At 43.4% G+C, this 26,302-nt stretch overlaps 1 protein-coding gene across 3 annotated transcripts in view; it reads left to right on the top strand.

Annotated features, from left to right (window-relative positions):
* Window positions 1-26,302, top strand: part of NCK2 (NCK adaptor protein 2) — a 167,258-nt gene that overhangs the window by 45,690 nt on the left and 95,266 nt on the right. For 2 of the 3 annotated variants that reach the window (XM_069204455.1, XM_069204457.1), the window contains exon 2: window positions 17,506-17,747. In XM_069204455.1, the coding sequence (XP_069060556.1) occupies window positions 17,522-17,747 (226 nt within the window). In that variant the 5' untranslated portion in view covers window positions 17,506-17,521. Of the gene's footprint in view, window positions 1-11,964; window positions 12,054-17,505; window positions 17,748-26,302 lie in introns of all 3 variants that reach the window. The other variant, XM_069204456.1, reaches the window with a different exon arrangement.

Genomic DNA, 26,302 nt, shown 5'->3' on the forward strand with positions numbered 1-26,302 from the left:
GGGGCCAAGAGATGGCTCATGGCCTGAAAAATCAAGAAATTGACCCACAGATATTTTAATAAAGTGTCTAGACTGGCAAAATCTCATTCCAAACTTCTTCCTTTAGAAGTAAAATATATATACTCAGTACATGCTTTCTATTTTGTCAAAATACTAATGCAGGGATTTGTGTTTGAACCTGGAGGTGAGTCCACTTAGCCTTTCTGAGGTTGATAAAATGAATACCTTTGAGTTGTGTATCATACAGTCCCATATATTTGGGTACAAAGGGAAACAAGGAACTTTTAATTTCTGTGCTTACTTCCTTCTCAGCTAATAAAAAAACTATTCTTTGAAAAGGTCGGAATTCGGCTGCTGACAACTGCTTTTTAAAGAGTCAAGGCCAGAAAAATGTCTACAAGTTCAAAGTACACTCTGACAGACAAATTGAGATATTTTTTTACCTCATACTATTTTTCTTGATGTGAGCAGGCAAGGAACTGTTTCATGATGCGTGCAGTTGTACAGTTCGCTGGCACAGAGTGTTAGGATAGCTTACACTTGTTTTCATTATTAGCAGCACCATTGAAACGATGGCAGTGGGTAATGAGGATCATTTGGACGGCTCCAACTTGCATGCTCAATGGTGAGCAGAGTAACGCACATGCATCACCGCATTCGTAGTCGTGTCTCCAAATATAGAACCCTGATGTACTGTATTTTCAAACTGAGTTACTGGATTTTTCAAACTATCTTTACTTGGAAATCATTTTAAAATTCATAATTTTTCAAGTAGAGTTGCTGTTCGTGGTCAAGAGAGAACGTCTTCCCTCATCCAGCTCATCTTCCATGTCTGTATCTTGCTGTCAGCTAACATCAAATGTTGTGCTTTGAGAAATAAAGTGACAGGGTACATATTGCAAAACACTTATTTTTTCTGTAATCCAGTTACGGTCTGGGTTTAATTAACCATGGCTGAGAGTACTAAAGTTGAAATGGGACCAAATAACTTTTTTACAGGCTTTCTTTTTGATTTTAACATCATTAACATAATTCACCACTGAGCAATTACTATCTGCACACCAGTCTTTTCTCTTCATATGTTAGGAAAAAAGTAGTTTATCCTGTTACACACACCAGTATGTTGTTAATGGCCTGGCAAAACCTGATTGTACCACGGCAGTAGCATATTGCTTTTGCATTAAGCTTGATTAAAGATTAAGAGTGAAATTCTGTATGCTCACAATGCTCCCCTGTCAAAGGCTTCCGTAGTGCTTATTACAGGTAGACCTTTGCACAGGAAATTGAGTTTGCAGTTGAGAAATTCTCGTAAAATGATGACGTCATTGCTCTCTGATCTAGAATAGGCAAGGTCATCGTTCTCTGCCAATTAGTGAGTAGGCCTGCCTTGCCTTAGGGAATGATGACCTAACATTGGTATATGAAAGCTAAACCATGCAAACTTTAAGGACTATTCACATGCAAAAAATATATACATTTATTCTAACTTAAATTTATTTGTGGGGTGCTTATCTTGAAAATTTGGCATAGACTAGGACCTCATAAATCTGAACTGAACACAGATCTTTACCATATTTGAAGGCCACCTGCAGAGGATGTTTAACCCACGACAAAAAAGTGGCAGGTTTGAAGATCGACAGAGGCTGACTGACAGTTCAGTCACTTTGTGGACTATTGTTTTTTTTATTTTTTTTATATGCAATCAGCGAGATGTATTTTTCTGTTAATTAATCAGAATTTACAAAGTAATACTATTTTTGTAATTACTGCTTAGTTATGTTTGTCTGCGGGTTGTTTTCCTATATGAGTTAGCAACAAAGGACATTAGTTATGACAGAGGAACCAATAAATAGTAAAGTAAGAAAAACTGGATTAAATTTCAAACCATCACTAAAAACATGACCGAATATTTGAGCTTCAGTAGTTGTTAGTATATAAAGTGCTTTGTGAAATTACTAGGCTGATGAGAGCATATTCTGTTTGATGCAGAGGGAGCCTCACATCTTCTGAAATGTATGGGATGGCACATCCGATCTTTAAAAATATATAATGTGCATGATATACTTCAGTTATGTGTTCTAAGGATTTCTTCTGATTTCCAGAGCTGCATAATAATCGACCTGGCCAATGGTGATTCAAGAATATTAGCCAGTATATTTCACTAGTCAATGCTGTCACTCCCCTGTCACTGCAGCTTTATTTTCTTTACCCTTATGAACATGCTCAGAGGATGTAAAAATGACTCAAACAAATTGCTAATCTGGGAGAGGGCCAGCTCATGTGCTTCCAGGTTCTAAGGTCCAAGTCCCACCAAATATAGACTCTTATACCTGATTTTCAGACCCAAGCCTCAATTGTTTACTTATTCTGTAATGTTTTGAAATAATTCTAGCTCTAGAAATGTTCAGAATATTTTTTAGTAGCTCTAAATATGACCTGAAAAGATGTTGTATTTTTATTAATGGAAATTCTTATGATGGGGAGCATAGTATTGCTTTTGTTAGGATTAAACAGCTGCAGCCAGAGCCCTGCTTTTTCCTAAACGTATGCATAAGCTGCATAAGTTTAGGAAAACGCAGGAATCAAAATAGACTGGGAGAGTTTGAAAGATGAAAATCTAAAGTTGATTTGAACCAGGGCCTTCCTTAGCAGTTTAACTTAAACAGTTTGAACGTTAATCATGAACCCAAGTATTGTGTTGGTCTAGAATACTCCCTTCAATGAAAATACTCAATGAACCCTTTGCTCCTTCATTCAAGAGGATCACATGATTTTTTTATTGCATTTATTTACATCCAATCACAGAAGAAAATCCTGCTATAATTTAGACTTCTTTGGTTAACTTTCCCTTTGTAGAATGTAAATAGCCAGCCTAACACATGATTTTTAAATCTGAGCTAAATCGGAATGTTGATAGGCACACATACTCTTCCCTCCAGTATTTAATTTGAGATAGCTCCTCCGTGTAATTGACAAAGCACCCTGGTGACCTGGGGTGGGAACCCCATTAATTAAACCAAGTATATCTTAAAGTCCCGGTTAACCAGGCCAAATGCCTTTTCTGCATCAAGTAAATGGATTACTAAAGGAGTTTTTTTGTCTTAGCATTGTCCGTATTCTCTGCTAAGAAGTGCATTAAGAGCCATTGGCCATCCAAGTCTAACTAGGATTATTGAGGGAGCTAAATCTGCCATCTTGTTTGTGGAAATTTTCTTCAGAATTTTTCAGTCTAAGATCCACAGATCGATTCATCTTTAGAATGCACATTTGGTACTGTCTTTACCAAGGTTGGAGAACACCACAGGATTACTGGTGTTACATAGAGAGTTCTATCTGTTAGTGTTGGTGAATAGAGATGTTTAAGGCACCAAGATGTGTTTTTGAGTCCATCTTGCCCTACTACCATTCCATTCGGCAAATGAGCAGATTAGTTTCTAAACCTGTTGTGTTATTTCCCACATAATCCCTTTGGCTTTGTATAGTATAAATCAGTTCCTGCTTGGTTACATTGAAGATCTCATGATAAAGCTTTGTGTAGTACTGGGCGACGTTTTTGTCTCTCCATTCCACTTTAGACTCCATTGCACGTTTCAGGATCTCAAATGCTGCAGTTTAGTTTTTAATCTATCTACATCTCGCCTCCCTAGCCAAATAGTTCACCTACCTTATTGTTTTCTTTTATTCATTTCAGCATGGTTGAATTATTCTGAAGAATCTTCCTGGTACTAGCCATAATTGTTTAAATTAGCCCACATTGGGGCTCACATTTGCTATATTTTCAGAAGGTGTACTTCTATTTACCTGTTTTTGTGGTGCCTGGACCACCTCCTCCATTATCTTAGTTTGTAAGCCCATAATCTGTGGGCTGATTTTCTCTGATCACACGTGTAGAAAGAAAATTACTTTACTTTTCTATTGTATAGTATCCTAGGAATGTATTCATATTTTATTCATTCCATCATTATTAGTATTAATGTAATATACAATTGCAGTCATTTTTCCCATTTTCTCATAGTTTCCAGTATATGTCCTTCATCAGTAGAAAGTTCTCAGAATAAGCCACATATTTTTTTTAGAATAAACGAAAGTAATCTGAAGGTTCCCGCATACAGAAATCCACTGAAATCATTAAGAAAATATGATAAATCTTACCTTTTAAACAAATTTAAAACAAAAATTCAACAGAAAAATGTATACTGGTGGCTGAGTACAGTATTCACTACCTCACTGCCTTTATACAGGAATCCACCTTGTCCCCTATCATTTCAGGGCATAGTGATATTTCAAAGCTAACAAGACAGTCTTTATCTTCATTCCAGAAAAGCTCTTCCAATTCCAAGAAGTTGTCGACCAGTTTTCTCTTTAGCAGAGTAGTTTTTGGATGTTTTATCCACCCTTATCTCATCATATTAACTTCAATTCTTTTGAGGGGCTGTGGCCACAAATCTATCTGATGCACTAGCCAAAGAATAGTGTACAATTGTATTAAGTGGAAAAAGTATGTTGATTCAAGACTAAGGGCCTGATTTAGAGTTTGACAGACTGGATATCCCGCCCGCTGTGCTATGATCTCTATAGGCTGTAATGGAATCGAAATACAGTGAAAGGTAAATCTGTCTCATTTTGTAATGGAGTAAACCCATCCACCAAACTCCAAATAAGGCCCTAAATGTGTCTACTGTAGGTTAAGACTATAAGCCTTCTGCCTTGTTCTGCGTATGGCTTGATAGTAAACCAATGACATTTACAGAGAGAACGGTCAGGCCCACAACCAAGAACTGCACTAGGGCTGAAGAGTCAAAAAATGTAAAGTCTAAATCAGTGCTTGAAGTGGAGATATAGAAGTGCAGGAAGTACTTTTAAAAAAATACCTGCTTTTCTGCTGAGAATCGTTGGCACTCTCCTATTTAGAGCGTTTGAGCAGGAAATGCACGTACTGAGTACCCGCCTATTTAAAGCACTGGTCCAAACCGTTGCATGTTGCAGCCTTTGGTTGCGATATGGGGTTGCTTGCACTCCAGTCTGTACACTGTTTGGTGAGTTGAACATGCCTTCATTGCTGACGTGACTCCCTACATCTTTCTTGTCATTCACTGTCCCTGAGCAGCATCTGAATTCAGGCCAGGTAGGCTAGAAACACCAGCTCTGTATATTGGTGTGCTTACCTAGCTATTCAGCTACTCCCTTTCATCTAGTCCAGCTGCTTTGTGCTCCCCTGCATGAGAGTGGTGATGAAACACCTTAGCTGTGCAGGGATCTGTAGCCTAGAGGACTTGGTTAGAGAAACCAAGGGTACATTGGGAACATCTGAAGAAAACAAATTGAAGCTGTTCAATAGAGAAAGGAAGATTAAGTAGTTGGTCAAACATACTATAATAATTTTAGAATCCCTGGCCTACAAGAAACAGCAAATAATTAAACCATGAAATAGTAATTGTAAAGTTTCTAAAGTTTCTTATTTGTGTTGTTTATGAACCTTCCCTTAACTCAAACTGGGGGGACAGACCCCCCTAGGGGGGGCTCAAGTGATCTCAAGGGAGGGGGGGGTGCCAGGCTCTGACCAAAAGAAGGATTCTGCAGATAATAGTGCTTTGTTTTAAGCAGAAAATTGTTTATTGCATTTTTAAAAAGTTAACAGAACTTAACTGCATGTTTAAGCAAGTCTAGACATTTTTAAACATTGACAACTTCACAGAATAGTTTTGAAAAGTTCTGAGGGGGACAATTTTTTTCCTTTTTTTTCCTGTTTTGTGGGTGGGGGGTGTGTGGCATTAACACGTTTGAAAACCACTGTGTTAACTCCTTTTGTTTGAGTCAACAGCCCAGTTTGATCCGGTAAGCCCATCGAGACGACCACCAAGACCCCAACGTGATTGGTTCAAATGGCTTAGGAGGGCAGATATGGAAAAAAGCATGAACTACTAAGTCCCTTTTGATTTCTGCCTAAGTCTAGTTAAAGGCAAGGAGAGAGCAAGAAACCCTTTTTAGAAATCCAAACATGCCGCTTTAGAGAAAATTTCTAACTGTGATGCTACTTAGTACATGAATATATTGATAATGTGCACGGTGCTGAAGATCAGTGAAGTGCTATAACAAGAGGTGTGCTAAAAATTCAAGATATTTCAACAAAAGTGGAGTGGGTCTTAAATAATATCCAGGGTTCTCTGCATGGATTAGTTCCCTGACAGAACAAGTTTGGAGGAAAGAAGAAAAGTGGCTGCTTTATGGAGGGACATTTTAGACTCCTGCTCTCAAATTGAGAATGCTTGTTTTCATAATATTTTTCTTTTTGCATACCTTACTTTCAATTGAGTCAATGCTGTAGCTGTGTGTGTTGGTCTTCTGTGTTAGTATGTTTTTGTGCCAGGCAGAACGTTTTTTGCTGGTTGTTCCTTCCTTGTGAGTGATGAGGAATACTTGAAGAGCATACAGTTCTGCTGGGACAGACTGGAAATGATTTAGTCTTATTTCTTTTGCCCCTTGATGAGATCAGCAACAGCATGCTGAGTACTTAAACTCTTTAGTTTACCTTTGCAAGAAGTGCGTATACTGTAATAACAATGTGCCGCTATCCAGGTGGAAAATGGACACCTGGCTTGGATAGTGGCACTTAAATATTATTCTTTAAGTTATGGCTTTATTCTGTATAGTATCGAGCGCTAGTACTTGGTGGATTTTATTCCCAGTATGGTTTCGGAGAGACGACTGAAATGTAAAAATGTCTGGACTAGTTCATGTCGGCATTGGAGATGCAGTCCCCTTTAATGTCTATTGCTTTTCCCAGTGAAACTTTGACTGGAGTTAGGGTAGATAATTTTACTCGTTTAGCATTGAACACATTTCCCAGTGTAGCTTAGACTGGAGCGGGAACAGTAAATCTACCTCCATCACCTTCCCCAATGTACCTTAGAGTGGAGTGGGAATAGTAAGTTGAATTCCTATAATGTCCAACACCCAACCCAGTGTAAATTACATTGAATTGGGTATAGTTTAATCATTGCTTTCAGTGTCCAACGCTTTCCCAATGTAGTTTGGATTGAAGTTAGATTAGTAAATGTAAACCATTTGTTGTCAAGCATTTTTCCCAATGTATCTTAGATTGGAGTGCAAATAGAAAAAGGACAAACTGTGTAGTGCAGTATAATACAATCCCCTGCATGATGATGGGATGTTGGTAAGAGCTTAGTAGTCAGTGAGACCTACAGTGGCGGTGATATCAAGCAAGACCAAATATGACAACATTTATGTGAGAGGATTATGATATGATTCACAATCTGTATGATTGTTGTTTCAATGCTGCAGCACTGTATGAAACTAGACCGATAATCTGCAGGAAGGGGGATGGGATTAGTGTTAATTTGGTGTTGTGGATTAGGTGGCATCTTCTATGGATTGAATCTACTATCGTTATGATCATAGTAGATTTGTTTTTGGTTGGTAATTAGTGTGGTAAAGATGAGAACAAATCCGTGGATGAGGACATGTGCTTGCATGGGTAATTAAAACAAGTTAAAAAAGAATGCTCCTAGAAACATCTAATGTATACCAGATTAACTGTTTCATGGGTTGTACATATGTCAACAGGCGCAGCCCCAGGTTGAAGACCAATTGTAAAGCTTTAAAAAGAGTACAGATTTAAACCTCTAGGCCTTTAAGAAGAGAAAATAAGAACTTGAATAAAAGATTGTTTAAGAAGGAAAAACTGTAGCACTTCCAGACAATAAAAGAAGCAAAGTTTGCATGTACCACATAAACAGTGAAGAGATTCATTCATTCAGGGTTTTGGCATAACACAGACATTGATAATGAAACATATTGTTTCCTACAATGGAACATGCTGATGGTAGTGATAGTAAAAGTAAATAAATGTTTTGCAAAGATGAGTTTGGTAAAAACTATTGTTTTGTTAAGAACTTTTAATTTGTTTCAGGTTTATAGGCAAAGCAACATGGTTGCTCAAGTGGACCTTTTTGTGAGACCATTGGATGTAGAGGTTTTAGGTGACTGATTGTGTCATATGAAAAGTTCAGCTGAACCCAATGTTCAGAGTGCACAGATTAGGTTCAGTAATAAGTCTCCTATCCCTTAGGTTTGCATTGTGACCCAGAGCCACACGAGATCAACTTGGTCTAATGCAATACTTAAGAAAACAAAGGTTGTATTATTAGGACTGGATATTTCTTTGATGGGTAGTGATGCGAGGGTGAAGCTGTTCTCTAATGTTGGGTGGCAATTTTGAAATCCCACCTGCAAATAATCTAGCAGGTTTTTTTGCCTTGTCCCAGACATTTTGTTTTATGTCCTCATCTTGAAACCCAAACCAGATAGCCTGATATATAGATGACCCTGATTGAAAAACATAAATGTCATCAACCTGGTGCTCAGCTGCTTTCTCTATAATGTGAAGCACAAACTGATCGTAATCGGTCTTTCACCATTATTTTAGTCAAGGCATTAAATGCTGTTCACCTAATCTAAGAAGTGCTTGATTTCCAGAAACATTCATTTACAGTATGGGGGAGTAATGGCTTGCTGTGATACAAGAATCCACAAGTACCATCGATAGGAAATCCACTTTCAAGGAACTGAATTATCTTATTTTTGCTTGGCAAGTATGATCACAGATCGTTTTTTCCTTTTGAGTAACAAATGGCTCTTGTTTACTCAAGTCCTTTACATTTCTACTTAAGCTAGTTGTTATCCCTCCCAACCCTACCATGGCTGACCTTGAGAGCATTGTACCTGAAAAATTAACCATGAGTGTTTGGGATCATCAGAAGAAAACTTAGCCATCGTGTGTAGCTAGAAATAATTATTCTAGGAATCACACTGTGACCATTTTGTCTTTGGGTCCCAGACATTTTTTTGTATTTATTCGTTTTCCAAAGTTTACAAACGTTGCATTTTGTGGAGGTTGTCATTAGAATTTTCTCATAAAACGTTTCACAAACAAACCTCTCACGAGAAGTGATTTTTTATGATCCCTTTTTCGGCAAAGCATACTGTTGCAGAACGTCTTTTTTCACAATTTAAGCTTGGCCTCCTTGTCAAAAATTGGAGAAGGAAAAAAGCCATCCCTACACGAATCACGCGAATCTTTTAGATCCTCAGAAATCGTAAATGTGCTGACAGACTTAAAACATGTAAAGGTGGCTTAAATTCACCTGCTATAAATATTTTAACACTTCCTTATTTGAGAAGTACTTTGCCCTCCGTAGGTCTAATCAAATGTTCCCCAGATGTTTAACGGGAAATATGAAATGATTGTCAAGTTTAGATCTTGCTCTGAACCGAATATTAACTTTCATCTGCACTTGATCTGTTTTGCATATTGCGTTCTACTCCATTCCTTGTACTTTAAGCTTGCACCTACCACTTCCTTAAGCAACTGATTTAAAAAAAATCCTCTGTTTGAAAACTGCTGCTAGTCGTCGCTTTCGAGATAGCCATTAGTTTGGCTTTTTCAGTCTGTTGATATACTGTAATAACTTTAGAGAACAAAGTATAGTTATCGGAATCTGTGCTGCTCTGGGTAAACTAATGACTTGTCCACTCCAGACACTTACCAGAATCGAACCAACGTTTTACACAATAAGCTGTTCCCAAATTTAGCGGCACCCTTGGGATTGTTTAACATATGAACAAGCATGGAGTCTCTCATTACTTTGTTACATTTTGAGTTTGAATGTTATTTTCAGCGAAACAGAACATTGCTGGGAAACATTAGACAACTGCAAGTAAACTGTCACTGTTTCATCTCTTTCATTTTACAAACCGACAGATAAAATTATTAAAACTGTACATTTTAGATACAGTTCTATATATTTCCCGTTTTGCACATTGAAATTATTGCATTGTAAGAAACCACGAAAAAGGAGCCTTTTCTACTTGCTTGGTTTCTGGCATGCACTGAGCTGATCGAAGCTATATTTTCGGTCGTGTTCGGTCCAGTGTTCTCCTATATTTAGTTTTCCATTTGAGCTCCTCCTCATTCCCCCCTATAATACTAATAATGTGTTATTCTGATTGCTTTGTGCGCCACTAGGGTTCAGATCCCCATTTAAAAAAAACAAGTAGGATTGTCTCAATCCACATACATTACTCTCTAGCGGGCACTAGCCCTGCTCCCAAGAAACAGTGTCATCCTGTGATTAAAATCGTAGGAGTAGTAGAAATAACAAACCACCTTTTGTCCTTGTATGCGTGACATAAAGCAGCATTGCACATTATTAGCCTTAGATAACGTACTATTATACATTTTAATGTCTCAATCGAAAACATGAGGCTACAGCATGTTAATAAACCATTATTAATAAGAGCCACAAACAGCCAGGTTTTACAGGTATCCAAAGTTAGGGATCTGCTTGTAGAGAGCAACTTTGGAACTATAATGCTCCTCTTAAAAGGTGAATGGCTATGCACATATAAAGTGTAGTGTTTCACGTGTCTTCTAAAGATATACATGAAGAAAAGGCTTTTACCGTTTTTGGAAGGCCTTTCGTTACTTAGTGATGCAATTTTGACCTTCAGAGATTTTCTACCTAACTCACTTGAACATTTTGAAATTTTCATCTGTGTTTCAACACTTAGGATTGTATAGCATGAATATAAAATACAACTTTGAGGAGACTAACTTCTAATCATCCTTTTTTTGTTCCAAATAGTTTGTTCATTTTCAGCAAACAAAATAAACAACTAGCAAAAAGAAAAAACAGCTCCTACAATGATTATCAGGAGATCCAAACAACTGTGAGAATGCCACATATAGATTAAAAAGCATCAAGAACATACGATTAAGTATACAAGTACAAAAACGTGAACTAAGGATATCATTGTGCCAAAAAATCCCAAATAAGACAATGTTGACAACATGTTCATGACTTTAGGGGATGCTGATCAAATGTACAAAACGTAATGAAGAGTACCACATAATCATGTTGTTACTATGCATTATTCACAGAAATACAAAAGTTCCAATACAGCCATATCCGTATCCGATAAACCCAAAGAGGGGTAATTTAATCATCTTCATTATCAAACTCCTTACCTGGCCTAAATTTGGCAATGCACTTTGAGCCATCTCAGATCGCTGGTCTTAGTGGTAACATGGTAATTTTTTTCATTCGAAACGGAAGCCCGATTTCATTGGTATGCACTGCTTTATGATCGAAGGGCAGTTTTAAAAATGATTTAAGGGTTGCAGTAAGCAGGCCCAGAAAGAACCTTTCCTTAAACTGGTAATTTTACTGGCCTTTCTCCACTAAAGACAAGTCTTCAAGATTAAAGGTGATATTGCACCACGTAAGTCGTATAATTCATTAGGTTTTCAAATCCGGCAGACCCCGCTGTGAAAATCACGCCCAGATTTTACGAAACTTTGTGTTGAGGTGGTCTGCGGAAGCATCCGCAGGAAGAGGAAAGTTTACTTGTTTTACACAGTGGAGAAGCAGGACTTAATTGTTAGGTCGAAATCTTACAGGGAGCACAGCTGCCCGGTTGCAAAAGACTTATTAGGGAACTGTTGATAGCTGACCTGGAAAGAAACGTGACCTATTGCTTTTCACTGACTTTTGTTCGTCAGTCCTATTTTATTTTCTTGCTTTCTGTTCAGTGGTTTTATTTGTTTTAACCTATCCATCTAGGCTTAGTCCCTCCCATTGAGCATAGCCTGCTTACCATCTCTCTGATTGGCGCCTTTTATCCTTCAACAATTCTCTACTTTTTAGGAACTTTATTTTCCTTTTTCTAAAAGCTCTCCGTAAGAGTGCCTGTGTTTCACTCTTTTTTTCTGTGGTTTCCCACTACTCCCAGCACATTCTCTTCATAACATGAAAATTTCATTTTCCGCAGCTTTATTCTTCAAGCTGTTCTTAACGTACCCTTTCACTGTTATACATCATTGCCATTTGAGCAGCTTTCTATGGGCTTTAACACCATGTTTGCTCTCTCAATTAATCATGCTAGGTAGGAGAAGGATCTTCCTCTTGCTGTGCTGTTCCAGATCTTGGGGATGGCTGCAAGGGCGAGCTGAGAAGAACGGAGATGTCTGTTGGGTACGTAGAAGGCGAGGTGTTGGTTGACATATGCCAGGCTTATCTTATGCAGTGCTTTGTAGGTGTTGATCAGGAGTTTGTTTGTGATGCGTGTGTTGACTGGGAGCCAGTGTAGGATCTCTGAGGTGGGAGGAGATGTGGCTTTGTCAGGAGATATACAGGATGAGTCTGGCTGTTACATTCTGGATTCTTTGTAGTCTTGATTGAAGTTTCTTGCTGATGCCAGCATAGAGTGCGTTGCCGTAGTCCAGTTTGCTAGTGACAAGTGCCGGGTGACTGTCTTCCTCATGTTGGAAGGGAATCCACTTGAAAATCTTCCGTAGGAGTCAGAGGGTGTTGGAGCCTCACGAAGAGTCTCGTTAACTTAGCAGGTCATGGATAGAGACGAGTCCAGGATGATGCCCAGGTTGCGTGCATGGTCCGTGGGGGTGGGGGCATTTCCCAGAGGGGTGGGCCACCAGGAATCATTCCAGGCAGAAGGGGTGGAGCCGGTTACGAGGATCGCTGTCTTGTCCGAGTTGAGTTTGAGGCAGCTGGCTTCTATCCAGGTGGCGACTGCTGTCATCCCTTTGTGGAAGTTTCTCTTGGCCTTTGCAGAGTCCTCGAACACGGAGAGGATCAGTTGGGTTTCGTCAGCATAGGATATTATGTTTAGCCCGTGTTTGATGATCTTGGCAAGCCGGGCCATGTAGATGTTGAAAAGCATCTGGCTGGGTAAAGATCCTTGGAGCACTCTTCAGCTTGTGTCTTTGGGTTCTAACATGAACAGCAATAGCCAGACACTGTGTTCTTCCGTGGAGGAAGGACCTGATCCAATCTGGTGCCTTAGCTCCAGTGCTGGCATCGCGTAGTCTTTCACAGAGGGTGGAGTGGGAGATGGTGTCAAATGCAGCGGAGAGGTCGAGGAGGATGAGTGTGGCCATGCCTCCGTGGTCTACTATGATGTGTATGTCGTCCGTGGCTGCTAGGAGTTCGGTTTCAATGCTGTGGTTGCTTCTGAATCCAGATTGGGGTGGGTCTAGGATATGGTGTGTCTCAAGGAATTCGGTGAGTTACTGGGTGACGGTCTTCTCCGTTTCTTAGGCTGGGAAAGGAAGCAGAGAGATGGCTCTGTATTTCTTCAGCTCCCTAAGGATGGCGGGGGATTACTTGAGTAGCGGGTTGATCTCAGCATGCTTCCAGTCTGAGGGTAAGGTGACGGTCTCGAATGATTGGTTGATAGTTCGGCTGAGCTCCGATGCTATGGTGGCGCTGGCCAGGTTGAAGAAATGACGAAGGCACGGATCCGAGGGTGCTCCAGAGTGGATGGAGTTCATCAGTCCTTGGGTGTCCTCTTTGGTGATGGTGATCCAGTCGTTCAGGATCTGGTGAGGTGCTAGGTCCGTGGTGGTGAGCAATGCTGGTGGGTTTTAGTTCCTGAAGCCTTCATAGATGTCCTGTATTTTTTGGTGAAAGAAGGTGGCGAGGTTGTCTGCTGTAAACCATTTAGGTGTTCTGCTCTGTTGATTTCCTGGTATTTTCCTTAGGGGGACTCCATTGTCGGCGCAATCCAATAACCAGAGGTGTAGATTGCGTGCAGCTTTATTTGCATCTGCTGGGAGGGAGTCGTTGAGAGAGTTGGTGAGTTGTGCTTCTGTAACTTTGCCCCAGCGTCTGCCGAGGGGACGGGGGCGCAGTAGTGTGTGGCTCTCTCTGTGTAGGTAAAGTGGACGCACTTGTGGTGTGTCCAGTGATGTTTGGAGGTGTGAGAGATTGTGGTGATGTCCCCTGCTGAGAAACTAGGGTTGAGAATGTGTCCGGCTCTATGGGTGGGGACGTTGATGATCGTGGGTATCTCTATTTATCATTCACTTCCACCAGGTTGCCTGTCTCTTTGAATCCCTCCCTCCCCGCACTCTCTGTGTTGTTCCCCCAACCATTCTGTGTCCGTACTGCTACCCAAAACACGTGCCCTCTGTATTTCCACTACATGCAGCCCACGGTTAGTTCCACCTACCATCTGTGGTGCTTTGCATGCGGTACTGTTGCTTCCCCGCTCTCTGTGACATCTCCCTCCTTGTTGCTTCTCCCACCTGCATTCTTTCCACACCAGTGTTCTTTTCCACATCCAACTTTTATCGGTTACAAAAACTTTTTTTTAAAAATGCTCACATAATTTTGTATGTGCACACATGCTTGGTGCACATGCCTACAAAACGGTGCGGCAGTCCGCATAGTCTCTTTTTTTCCTTTTACTTAGCTATGCTGCACAGCACCAAGGATTGCTAAAACCATTGGCAAAGCTAATGGATAGAAAAGAGGTGACCTCTTTGCTTTGCCTATCCTTGTTATCATCATGTATCTGATTGCCTTGTGTCTAGTGCTTCAGTCGCTCGCCCATCCTGTATGTGTATATTTAATAAATTACCGTCAACTCCATCACAGAATTGTAATGCTGTAACTACGTTTGTTGGCATAATAAACCACGAGATGGTTTCTGCCATGTTACACATGTTGAGAGTTTTGTATTTTCTATGTATTGCATATATTCTTTTTGTGCCGTCAGCATAAAGATGTCAATTGAAATATATTTAATTCCTGACCTATATACTGTTTGATTGCATTTTCAACCAAAAAAATAAGTAGTTTATTAGATGTGCTTATAAAAGGGGAGTTAGAGAAAAGCTTACATAATTTTTTTAAAGCACAGTCACTCTGTATGATTGAGGGGTTTTTGAAGATGCTGTCTGCAAGATTCTGCAAACAGAATTGCAATGGCAGTGAGAATTCATGTTTTAGTTTTCCTTTCATGAAGCAGAAGTTGATTAAACAAAGATACGATAAATCTTGGCAGAAAGCTTTATGTCTTCATTATTTAAATGCATTGTCCTTTTTTGAGACAAAATTGGCTGTTATTAAGGAAATCTTACTGATACTTGACCTCACATTAGATAGAATGATTAGTTCATGAAAATGGTGTGTTTTCTGCAAATCAAGGTACATAATCCTGTGGTTCATTTATTAATTTTATACGTATGAATAAAATCTGTCCGTATGAAAGATGTGCTTGGCGATTATCCAGTATTCAACCGAAGAACATGTCATGTCCCTTGCCTTGGACTGAGGAAATGATCGATTCCAGTGTAAGTCTTTAGCTACCCACTTCTTGAGCCTTTGTGCGTAAGAAGACTTTTGTGGGTAACAGTGTCAACTGTCACCGGTAGAGCTTGTAAAATTAGGGCTGTACTCCTCCTGAATTTATCAACCCTTACAATTTCTCCAACATCCCATTGATGAAGGCGAGAACTGACTTCAAAGTCGGAGGTCCCATTACATTTTAAATATCTGTGCATCTTTGCATTGATCTCTGCTTCAAAAAATGTCCACATGAATGTACAAGCCACATCATACTTTTAGATTAGTGGAAGAAAAAGCATAGGAACTTATAACACCAACAAAACGTGCCAATTTGACAGAACACAAAAGGGACCAAAGCCAAACTCTCAAATAAATGAGTTGAGCTGGATACCCCACAGCCTCATAACCAATTGTTTTTTTCATGATCAGTTAGTAATTCAGAATACGTGGTGGTTGGTCTTGTAGAAAGTAAGAGGACTAGCGAGGCAATTTCTTCCTCCTTTGTAAAACATCAGCGTTTTCCTTGAATCACATAGGGCTGATTTATTGACTTCACTTGTTCTAAAAACTATTTGCCTGCTATCTAGTGGTTCATAGTGTTCCATATGTTTGTTAAGTTTAATAGTGATATGTATTGCAGCCACAAAAGAAATATGAGACTGTTAAGTAGTTGGTTTGTGTTGCTTGAGTCCAGAGAGATGGTTTCAAGAAAGCCATGATTAAAGCCTTGTTTGGTTCAGTGGGAATGGTTCTGCTTCTCAGAGATCCACTAGTTAGGGCAGTTGTTGCTATTGGAATGTGTCCCTCTGTATCCCTTGGCTACCTTTGGAAGGCATAGCACTTCAGTCATCCATGTTGCTAATGGTGTCTTCTTGCATGCTGGGAACGTGTGTGCTTCTGTGATGGTTACTGAATGGTAGACAGGGCGACTTAAAAACCACATGGGGGACTATGTATACTTTGGCAGACTGTCTACTCCAAAACTAACCGACTGTCGCTTTCAAGCAAGCATTCTGTACTGTTTGAGTGGTGAACACATTTACCACTAAATTGTTTTTCTGTGTTTTCCTCACAAAGATTATTTTCTCCAACTAAAGATTAACAATACCTCTGCACTAAATCTTGGTAAATGTCCTTCAGAGAAATTCTAAATTAAATTTTTGAAAGAAAAGACGTTTGAAGGAAATTAATGTTAAACCACTGTTGTAGTGGGTCTTCACTACCCGACCCGGTCTTCATTTTGCTTATCCTGCTTAAATGAAGGTTATAATACTTTCTCTGCTGAGTGTTTATGTAATCTGAAGGTAACATGTTTTAATTGGAGCACTGAAGCTTTTGAAGTCGATCACGGGTACTGTTGAGTTTGCTAATAACATCACCCATTATTTACAGCGCTAAAACATATTAAAACATGCAGTAGAAACATTTGTATAAGATCACATATTAATAATGCTGTCATCAAAAGTTATGGTCAACTCACAGCATACAGTGGCTTTGCAAAAGGTACATTGACAAATGTCCCAATTGCTAAATAACATTTCTCAGTTGTCAGCATCATAAGCATACATAGAACAGTTATCAGCCATCTGATATTTGTTTCAGAAAATGTAGCTATAATTTGCTTTTTTATTTATAATTAAAGAGAATATGCTTGCAGTGATTGAATGATGTAGATCGGCAGTTCTTAACCTTTCGACGTATGTGGACCTCCACGTAATCAATATCGGAACCTGTAGACCACCACTGAATAATTATTGAATCAAGGGACCCCCACTGATACATAACCGGAAGTCAGACATTTTGGCCTTGGCAGATTCAATGATGTGAACCTCAAAACAATACTAAAAAAAAACAGAAACAAGCATTCATCAAACACATGCACAAATGATGGTATATTAACAAATATAAAAAATCAACCATTTCACTTTAAGGTGAAGGATGACGCCTTTCTAAATTTAATTGAGGCCACACATCGTCAAGTACTAAATTCTGTGTAGTATACTTACACTGCTGTCACAAATTCTCAACTTATTGTTTTGCCTCAATTTCAAATTCCTTCACACCTTCAGAACGTTCTTACAATTTCATTTTACATTGTAATTATTAATGTATATGTACTTTAATCTTTACTATGATTTTGTTTTCTGAGACGTAGTGGACCCTTTGAGTAGGCATCTCAGACTGTTATTAGAGCTCCTGGGGCCATAGGTTAAGAACAACTGATGTAAATAATTGTAGAGCACTTAATTGAACAAAAGTTGAAGTCCGTAAAATGTTTGAGGTGAAGAGTTTTATGTGGTGACCAAAATAATAAGTTCATGTTCTTCTCCTGCAGAAGGACTATATGAAAGATGACAGAAGAGGTCATTGTTATAGCCAAGTGGGACTACACAGCGCAACAGGACCAAGAACTTGACATTAAGAAGAATGAGCGTTTGTGGCTTCTTGATGACTCAAAAACATGGTGGAGGGTGAGGAATACAGCCAACAAAACTGGATACGTACCATCAAATTATGTGGAACGAAAGAACAGCTTGAAGAAGGGATCTCTTGTTAAAAATCTGAAAGACACACTAGGTAAGTTGCATATTAGTAGACGCTGTGGGTAGAAATTTATCTCAAGGTGGGACTTTTTGTGAGGAAATAGTTTATGATTTAGCAAAATATACAGAGCACAGCCTGAATTTAAAATACTAAATGTATTCCATAATGAATTGTTTCCCAATTATTCATTTTACCTCAGTAGTTCATCACTCTTTGTATGAAGGGTGTTTGAGTATTCTCCCGAATTGGATCAGGATATGAAATATCCTGTTACTCAATTGTGGATTTTATGGTTCTCTTTGATTTATAAAGGCTTTTACATGTAAAGACAAGAGTGATGGTTGTTTTCTACACTTAATGGCTTCAATTCACTTTTTTCACAGAAAATAGAGGAACATTTTACTTTAGAGACATCTTTCTCTTATTTTAACCAGTGTTGGTGACTGTCTGTTTTCTTCTAGGGAACAGTACTTAGAGTTACTACGTCCCAGGATCATGCAAATTCCTAATTCATTTAATTACAGTGGGGTTTCTGGAGGTGAAAGCTGTTGAAGTCGAAACCACATGACTTACTCAGTGGCCAAAATAGTTCCCCTTTTTCCTCTAAAACTGAAGGATGTTGAGACGTATTTTCTTGTGTTTAAGTTTCTTTAGTTGAGTTTTATCAATGACTGCGGATAATACATTTTCTTTGTTTTACTACAGAAGATTTTATTGTGTAAGATGTTTCTTGTTTTCTATTTTTTTTAACTTTAAGCCATAGGTGTTTTACTTTATTCCATTGGTTTATTTTCGGTGTTGGTAGTTTCTCAGCCCAGGACTTGAAGAAATGGGACAGAATAGTCAAAATTATAGATTGTGCCATACCAATTCTGGAAAACACAGGAGTGGTCAGGAAGGATCTTACCTGATGTAAAAGGTTTCAAATTTCTTCCAGATTTAACAATCGTTTACAAATTTATTTTTATTTTTGTATAAATGAAACTCAGAAGGGTAGCTCAGCAAATACAAATTCTGTGTTAACAATATAGTGACATTTAGGAGGTACTTGTTTTCTCATGGATACATTTCCCTCAATCATGACTTCGTGTGGAAATGTTTCAGGTGAGAAGACATTATAGCCCTCGTTACAACCCTGGCGGTTGGTGTTAAAGCGGCTGTAATACCGCCAACAGGCCGGCAGTAAAAAAAAAAAATGGGATCACGACCACGGTGGAAACTGCCAACACAGACAGCCACTTTAACACTCCGACCTCCACGGCGGTAGCAACAAACACCGCAGTGGTCACCGCCAACAGCCAGGCGGAAGACAATGTACCGCCCACCACATCACATCCCGTCTATCCGCCAGCTTTTCCGGGGCGGTACCAACGGCATCGAAAGCACGGTGGAAACAGGAATTGCAAGGGAAACCACTCACCTCTCGACACTCAACGAAGAACCAGGACGCCATGGAGCCCGAGCTACAGGTCCTGCCCATGCTGGTCCACCTCCTTATCTACCAGGAATACGAAAGGCGGCAGCGACTACCACGGTGAGTACTGCACCTAGCACACAGGGGAGGGAGGTAGGAGAAAGAGAGTGACATACACACACAAACCCCTCTCCCCCAACACCACACACACAAACACATGCAGCAACATTACACTTACACACCGTAACCCCCTGGAAGTATGCAAGGACAAAAGGAATTTAGTTAAATCATTGATATATTAGAAATAGGCAGCTATACGTTATAATTTGAGAAACAGTATTTACAAAAAATATACAATATGTACATAAGGCCGTACATTGTCCATGCAAAATGTCCGTGGGCCACAGGGCCAAAAATCATTGGTCAAGCCCGCACTTGACTCCTGCCTCAATACAGAGAGAACACTGCAGGGGCATCAGGTTGTAAACAGAGAGGCACCTCAGGAGGACGGGGAAGTGATGGGGCACCGCAGCTGGAAGATGGAATAACGCCACTGCTCCTCGAGGGGGCTCCATGCCCACAGCGATGTCCTGGGGAGTGCAATGTCACAGTCTCTCAAGTGGGTGGTTTGCCCACTGCTTGGTCCTAGGGAGTGCAAGGCCACACTCTCTCTAGTGGGTGGTTTGCCCACTGCTTGGTCCTGGGGAGTGCAAAGCCACATTCCCTCTAGTGGATGTCTACTCCACTGGTTCTGGAGGGGGCTTTGTGCCCAGTCTGCTCCATCCTGCCAAGGAGGGAGTGAGTGGATTACATTCTACACTGGTTCTGGAGGAGGCTTTGTGCCCAGTGTGCTTCATTATGCCAAGGAGTGTGTGAGTGGACGCCTCTCTCCACTGGTTCTGGAGGGGGCTTTGTGCCCAGTGAAGAAACACTGGGGTGTGGCTGTTCACATTCCCTCACCTGGGTGTCTGAGGCACGAGATTTGCATGGAACAGGTAGCATGAGAGTCCTTAGAGGCAGGGCTAGACTTTATCCTGCGGCAGCAAAGGCTGCAAACTTGTGGTAGTGCCGGTGCTGGTGAGGCTTCTGCCAGTGGTGGTGGGAGGCTCCAGCCCTTCTCCTGCAGCCTTGGATAGCTGCCCACAGGGGCTGCTGCTGGTAGTGGTCCTACTGTGAGCTGGGCTGTTGGCGGTGCTTGCGGAGGAGCCTGCGGCGGTACTGTCGGCGGTGCATATGGCAGTGCTGGCTGTGGTGCAGGTGCTGTTGCTGCCAGTGGTGGAGGGAGGCTCCAACCCTTCTCCTGCAGCCTCGGACGGCTGCCCACTAGGGCTGTTGCTGCTGACAGTCGTGGTGCTAGCAGCGGGGCAGGTGGCGGTGCTTGCGGCAGGGCTGCTGGCTGTGCTGGCTGCAGTGCAGGTGGCAGGGCTGGCGGTTGTGCTGCTAGCCACCAGGTCTTCACCAGAGGCCTCCGATGGCTGAAGTGCCTTGCCTGGTGTTTTCTGCCCCTTCCTCACCTTGGCAGATGGTGGTGTGACCTTGGCTCTGGCAGCTGGTGTTGAGGAGACCTTGCTAGGTGGTTTGTGCACCTTGCCCTTCCTGCATGCTGGCCCCTTCTTCATCTTGGCAGGTGGTGGAATGCTTTTGTCCTTTGCAGGGGTTGGTGGCACACTGGCTGGGCTGATGGATGCCCCCTTTGAGCTTCTGTGAGTTGCAGGTACCACAGCGGACGCCGACTTGCTGGCTGAGGTGCTGGCCTGGGTTCTGGACACCCTGGCCTGAGGTAAAGGGGGGGTTGGGTGTGGAGAAGAGGTAAATGTTTGCCAGGAAAAGCTTCTTAGACACGCTGGGGCGGGAAGAGGGAGAGGTTTTGGGAGTGGAGGAAGAGGGAGTGGTTGTAGGAGGTGTCTGTCTGCTGAGTTTGGGTGCAGGTGCATGGGCTGTTTGGATGCTGTTGGGAAGTGGATGGCTGTTTGGTGGGTGGGTGCTTGCGTTTGTGTACTTTCGGAGGAGGGGTCACAGACACACTGGGAGAGGACACGGGACGTGTGCATCGTTGTGGGGGTGGTGACTGCTTGTGAGGGGTGTGTTGTGATGGTCGTGCTGGTGATAGAGGTAGTGGATGAGGATGTAGTGCATGCAGGTGTGAGTGGAGACGCTACTGGGAGAGAGGTGGACGAAGAGGAGGAGTGGGACACAGTGGAGGCAGTGGATGTTGGTGTGTCTGCATGGGTATGGTGCTTGTGTGAGTGCCTGTGAGATGAAGTGTGGTGCTTGTGTTTGCCTGAGACACTTTTGTGTAGTGATTTGGGTGAACACTGGTCTGAAGGTGTGCTTGGGATAGGCTGGGGTTGAGGGGATTGGGCTTGGGTAGAGGAAGTTGGAGGGGGGGGGAGGCTAGAGACAGGGATAATGGCTGCCATCAGTGCATTAGCCAGAGCCTGGAATGCTCTCTGTTGGGCCTCCACGCCAGAGTGAATGCCCTCCAGGTATGCATTTGTTTGTTGCAAATGCCCTGCTACACCCTGGATGGCATTCTGTATGGTTGACTGTCCAACAGAGAGGGAGGTCAATAGCGTCCTCACTGAAGGCAGCACGGCTGACTGGGGCACTGCCTGAGGTGCCTGGGGCGAAAGAGATGCCCACCCTCCTGGATGAGCGGGCATGGGAAACTCGCTGAGGGACTGCTGGGAGGGCGGTGCTGGTACGGGGGTGGCGGCTGTACCTGTAGTTGGGGGTGGCTACAGAGGTGTCCGCCACTGCCAAGGAGCTGCCATTGGAGGAGGTGTCGCTGTCTGTGGTCTCCACTCCTGTCCCCGTCGTGGTGCTCCTCTCGCACTCCGTCCCACTGGTGGCCTCACCCTCAGTGGATTCGGCCTCCAGGCCCATGTGGGATGCAGCCTCTCCATCATCGGTGCCTCTGCTCTTCCGCCGGATGATGCTAATGCACACAAGGACAGGGTGACAAAACAAAAGAAGGAGGAGGGACAGAGGATACACATGGTCAATGCCAGCAACACCACTACCGTTGGCGTACACAACACACAGGGAGGAGCCCTATGCACTAGGCCATGCACTACCAGTTACTAAGATAGTCACCATCCCATGGGGTACAATGCCTAACGCCATTAGCTGCACACCTGAAACCCACAGGACCCTGCCCAGTAGTAAATGCCTATTAACACTATTGGGGTAGGAGTGCTTCAGAGCCTGCCCATCAAGGGACCTACCCTCCCATCTTCGCCCTGACCTAGGGGCACCCATAGCCCACATCACCAACCCTGGTACTCTTAACGCGCGCAAAGTCTGGATTCAGAATCAGTACTCACCCCCTTGTGGCTGCTGTGATGCCCTCAAGCGCCCATCCAACTTCCGGATAGGCCACCGTCAGGATGCAGAACATCAGGGGGGGTTATGGTGCGACGGGCTCCCCTTCCTTGTTGGGAGGCCAGCCCCAGCTGGGTCTCTGCCGTCTTCTTTGCCCAGCGACGCAGGTCCTCCCACCTTTTGCAGTATTGGGTGCTCTGCCAGTCAAAGACCCCCAGGGTCCGCACCTCCTTGACAATGGCACGCCAAATACCCTTTTTCTGATAGGCGCTGACCTGCATGGAAAAGACAGCAGAAAAGGGAATTAGTCAACCGTCCGGACCGTCAGACTCATGGCCCACCAGATCCCTCCAATCCTCTGATGCACATACATTGACCACCTTACATGCTGCACTCTGGCCAGGATGCCCCCCCCAAAACATGTGGCTTACACACACAGCAATCCATACATTCATGGCCCACGCATCATGCTCACAGTGTACTTACCTGTTTGTCTGGAGGACCGTAGAGTAACGTGTACTGGGGTAGGACCCCATCCACCAGTTTCTCCAACTCCTCCGCAGTGAAGGCAGGGGCCCTTTCCCCAGACACATGAGCCATTGTCGCTTCCAGACACAGGTCACAGCAGCACTTGCAGTGTAGGTCCTCTCCTGTTGAAGGTCAGGTAGCAAGTCAGTTGAACAGAGAGGAAATGGTGGTGATGTCCGCGGCTCTGCGTACCGTCACCACCGGCGGACATCGCCATTGGCTCCTGGAACCCTTAGGGCCCAATGATAACCAATGCGAAGTTGGGTGGCGGTCATCGACTGCCTACCGCGACGGCGCACAACGCCAGCGGAATGACCTAATTTCCACTTCTCCCGCATCACAGGCCAGGCAGCTGCCATTTCAAGGGGGGCACAGGCCATGGCACCTAACTGCGTCACAGCAGACATTGGCACAGAAACTGATTGTCGGATTCACATGCTGGTTATGTAAAGGAAGAAATTCATCATAAGTGCAATAGTTGTGTGAATATGACCCACTGCTCACCGTTTTCTTCCATAGGCTTCAACCGCTGAGGCTGAATATGAGATGGCGGCATCCTCCGGTGTACTGACTCCTGGTGGACCTTGCGACAATGGATGACAGACACATTATCATAACCTACAGACTTGATCGTGCCACAATCCAAGAACTGTGTGCCCAATTGGAGCCAGACCTGATGTCAGCTATCCGCCAGCCCACAGGTATCCCCCATCTAGTGCAGGTCCTGACAGTGCTCCATTTCCTGGCAAGTGGTTCCTTTCAAACAACAGTGGCCATGGCATCAGGGATGTCTCAGCCAATGTTCTCCAACGTGTTGACCAGAGTGTTGTCAGCCCTGCTGAAACACATGCGCAGCTACATCGTATTCCCCCAGGTGGAGGATTTGGCCACAGTGAAAGCTGACTTTTATGCCCAGGGACATATCCCCAACATCATTGGTGCCATTGATGGTTCACATGTGGCATTTGTCCCCCCCGAGAAATTAACAAGTGTTCAGGAATAGAAAAAGCTATAACTCTATTAATGTGCAGATGGTGTGTTTAGCGGACCAGTACATCTCCCATGTGAATGCCAAATACCCTGGCTCTGTGCATGACGCCTTTATCCTGCGGAATAGCAGCATCCCAAATGTGATGGCCCAACTACAGAGGCACAGGGTATGGCTAATAGGTGAGCCCTGGTTCCCTCCCAGTATATGTTGGTGTATGGGTATGGTGTGGGTCCTAAGGGTTAGTGTGTGGCTAACAGTTGTCCCTCAATATTTGCAGGTGACTCTGGTTACCCCAACCTCTCATGGCTACTGACCCCAGTGAGGAATGCCAGGACAAGGGCAGAGGAACGTTACAATGAGGCACATGGGCGTACAAGGAGGATTATTGAAAGGACCTTCGGCCTCCTGAAGGCCAGGTTCCGGTGCCTCCATCTGACAGGTGGATCCCTGTACTACTCACCCAAGAAGGTGTGCCAGATCATCGTCGCATGTTGCACAACCTGGCATTGAGACACCAGGTGCCTTTTCCGCAGGAGGATGAGGCTAGAGATGGGTGTGTGGCAGCGGTGGAGCCTGTGGACAGTGAGGAAGAGGAGGCAGAGGAAGAAGATGTTGACAACAGAAGCAACATAATACTGCAGTACTTCCAGTGGCACACAGGTAAGACACTGTAACATAAGTTAACTTATCAGTTATCTGTTGGACATTGTCCATAGCAACCTCATTTCCCTATGTCTATGGCCACTTACTGTACCCTTTGGCATCTCTATTTTCAGATCTCTGAGGCCCACTCTGGCTCATGCTATGTGTACTGCTGCCCACCAAAGGTCATTTCAAAGTATATATGACTGTACATTTGACTTGCAATGCTTGATTATGTTGAAGTAATACATATTTGAATCATTTGACAGACTCCAGATTAGTGTTTTTTCCAAGGGTGTTTATTTACTTGCTCATAAGTAGAGGAGGATGTGCAATGGGCTGGGGTGAGGGTGGAGGAAAGTCCAGGGTAGAGACCAGTCTATTTGTCTCACAAGTGCATTGTCAGAGGGGGGAATAGGAAGGGGAGCAATGGCAGTTGAAAGTGGACAGGGTGACAGAGTGGGACAGAAGGGTGACAATCAGGAGAGTCTTGTTTCCTGGTGAGGGTCTTGGCAATGTTCTCTGACTTCTCCCTGGATCGCAGGGATCGTTTGCGGGGTGGTTCTCCTTTTGCAGGGGGTGGGGTGCTGGTGGCCTGTTGGTCCTGTGGCGGGGCCTCCTGTCCACTAGCGGAGATGGAAGGCTGTTGATCGGTTTGGCTAGAGTCAGGGGCCAGTTGTTGTGCCACTGCCTCCCTCATGGTGTTGGCCATGTCGCCCAGCACCACTGCAATGGTGACCAGGATGGTGTAGATGTTTTTGAGGTCATCCCTGCTCCCCAGGTACTGTCCCTCGTGCAGCCGCTGGGTCTCCTGCAACTTGTACAGTATCTGGCCCATGGTTTCCTGGGAATGGTGATATGCTCCCAGGATGTTGGTGAGGGACTCCTGGAGAGTGGGTTCCCTGGGCCTGTCCTCCCCCCGTCGCACAGCAGTCCTTCCAGTTTCCCTGTTGTCCTGTGCTTCTGTCCCCTGAACTGTGTGCCCACTGACCCCAGGGCCCTGATCGTCCTGTGTTTGTGGGGTTGCCTGTGGTCTGTGTGGTGGTGGACACACTGTTGATTGGCGTGTCCTGGGGACAGTGGCATGGGCCCGCTGGGTGAGTGTTTCCTGAGGGGGGAGGCTCTGTGGTGGGTTGGGACTGTGGCAGGGGAACCGACTGTCGAGAGGTACCGGATGGGCCAGGTTGGTCATCCTGATCCAGGCATGAAGAGCTGCTGTTGTCACTGTGGGCCTCTTCTGTGGGGGGACTGGATGTAGCTGGCACTGACTCTCCGTTGACATTGAGTATGGGTCCTGTGGGGATGAAAATGCAGTGTTAGTGTATCTGCGTGTGTCATCTTGTGAATGGGTGTGTTTCCCTGTATGATTATGATTTCCCTGTCAGCCTGGCCTTGTGTGAGTGGTGATTTTGTGGGCTGGGTGAGTCTCTCTACGGGGCATGCTGTGGTGATGGGTGTCCATGCAGGTCTGTGATGGGAGTCCATGCATTGGTGTTACATTCAGGTCTTGGTATTGGGATGAGTGGGTTGTGATACTGGGGTATGTGTGAGGTGGTAGAGTGATGGGGTGAGGGTAGGGGTAGGAGTTTGTGATGGCATGCAGGTAGGGTGTAGGGGACAAAGTATTAAAGATTTGACTTACCAGAGTCCAGTCCTCCTGCTACTCCTGTGAGGCCCTCAGGATGCATT

Source organism: Pleurodeles waltl, chromosome 8 (genome assembly GCF_031143425.1).
Source record: "Pleurodeles waltl isolate 20211129_DDA chromosome 8, aPleWal1.hap1.20221129, whole genome shotgun sequence".
Taxonomy (NCBI): Eukaryota; Metazoa; Chordata; class Amphibia; order Caudata; family Salamandridae; genus Pleurodeles; species Pleurodeles waltl.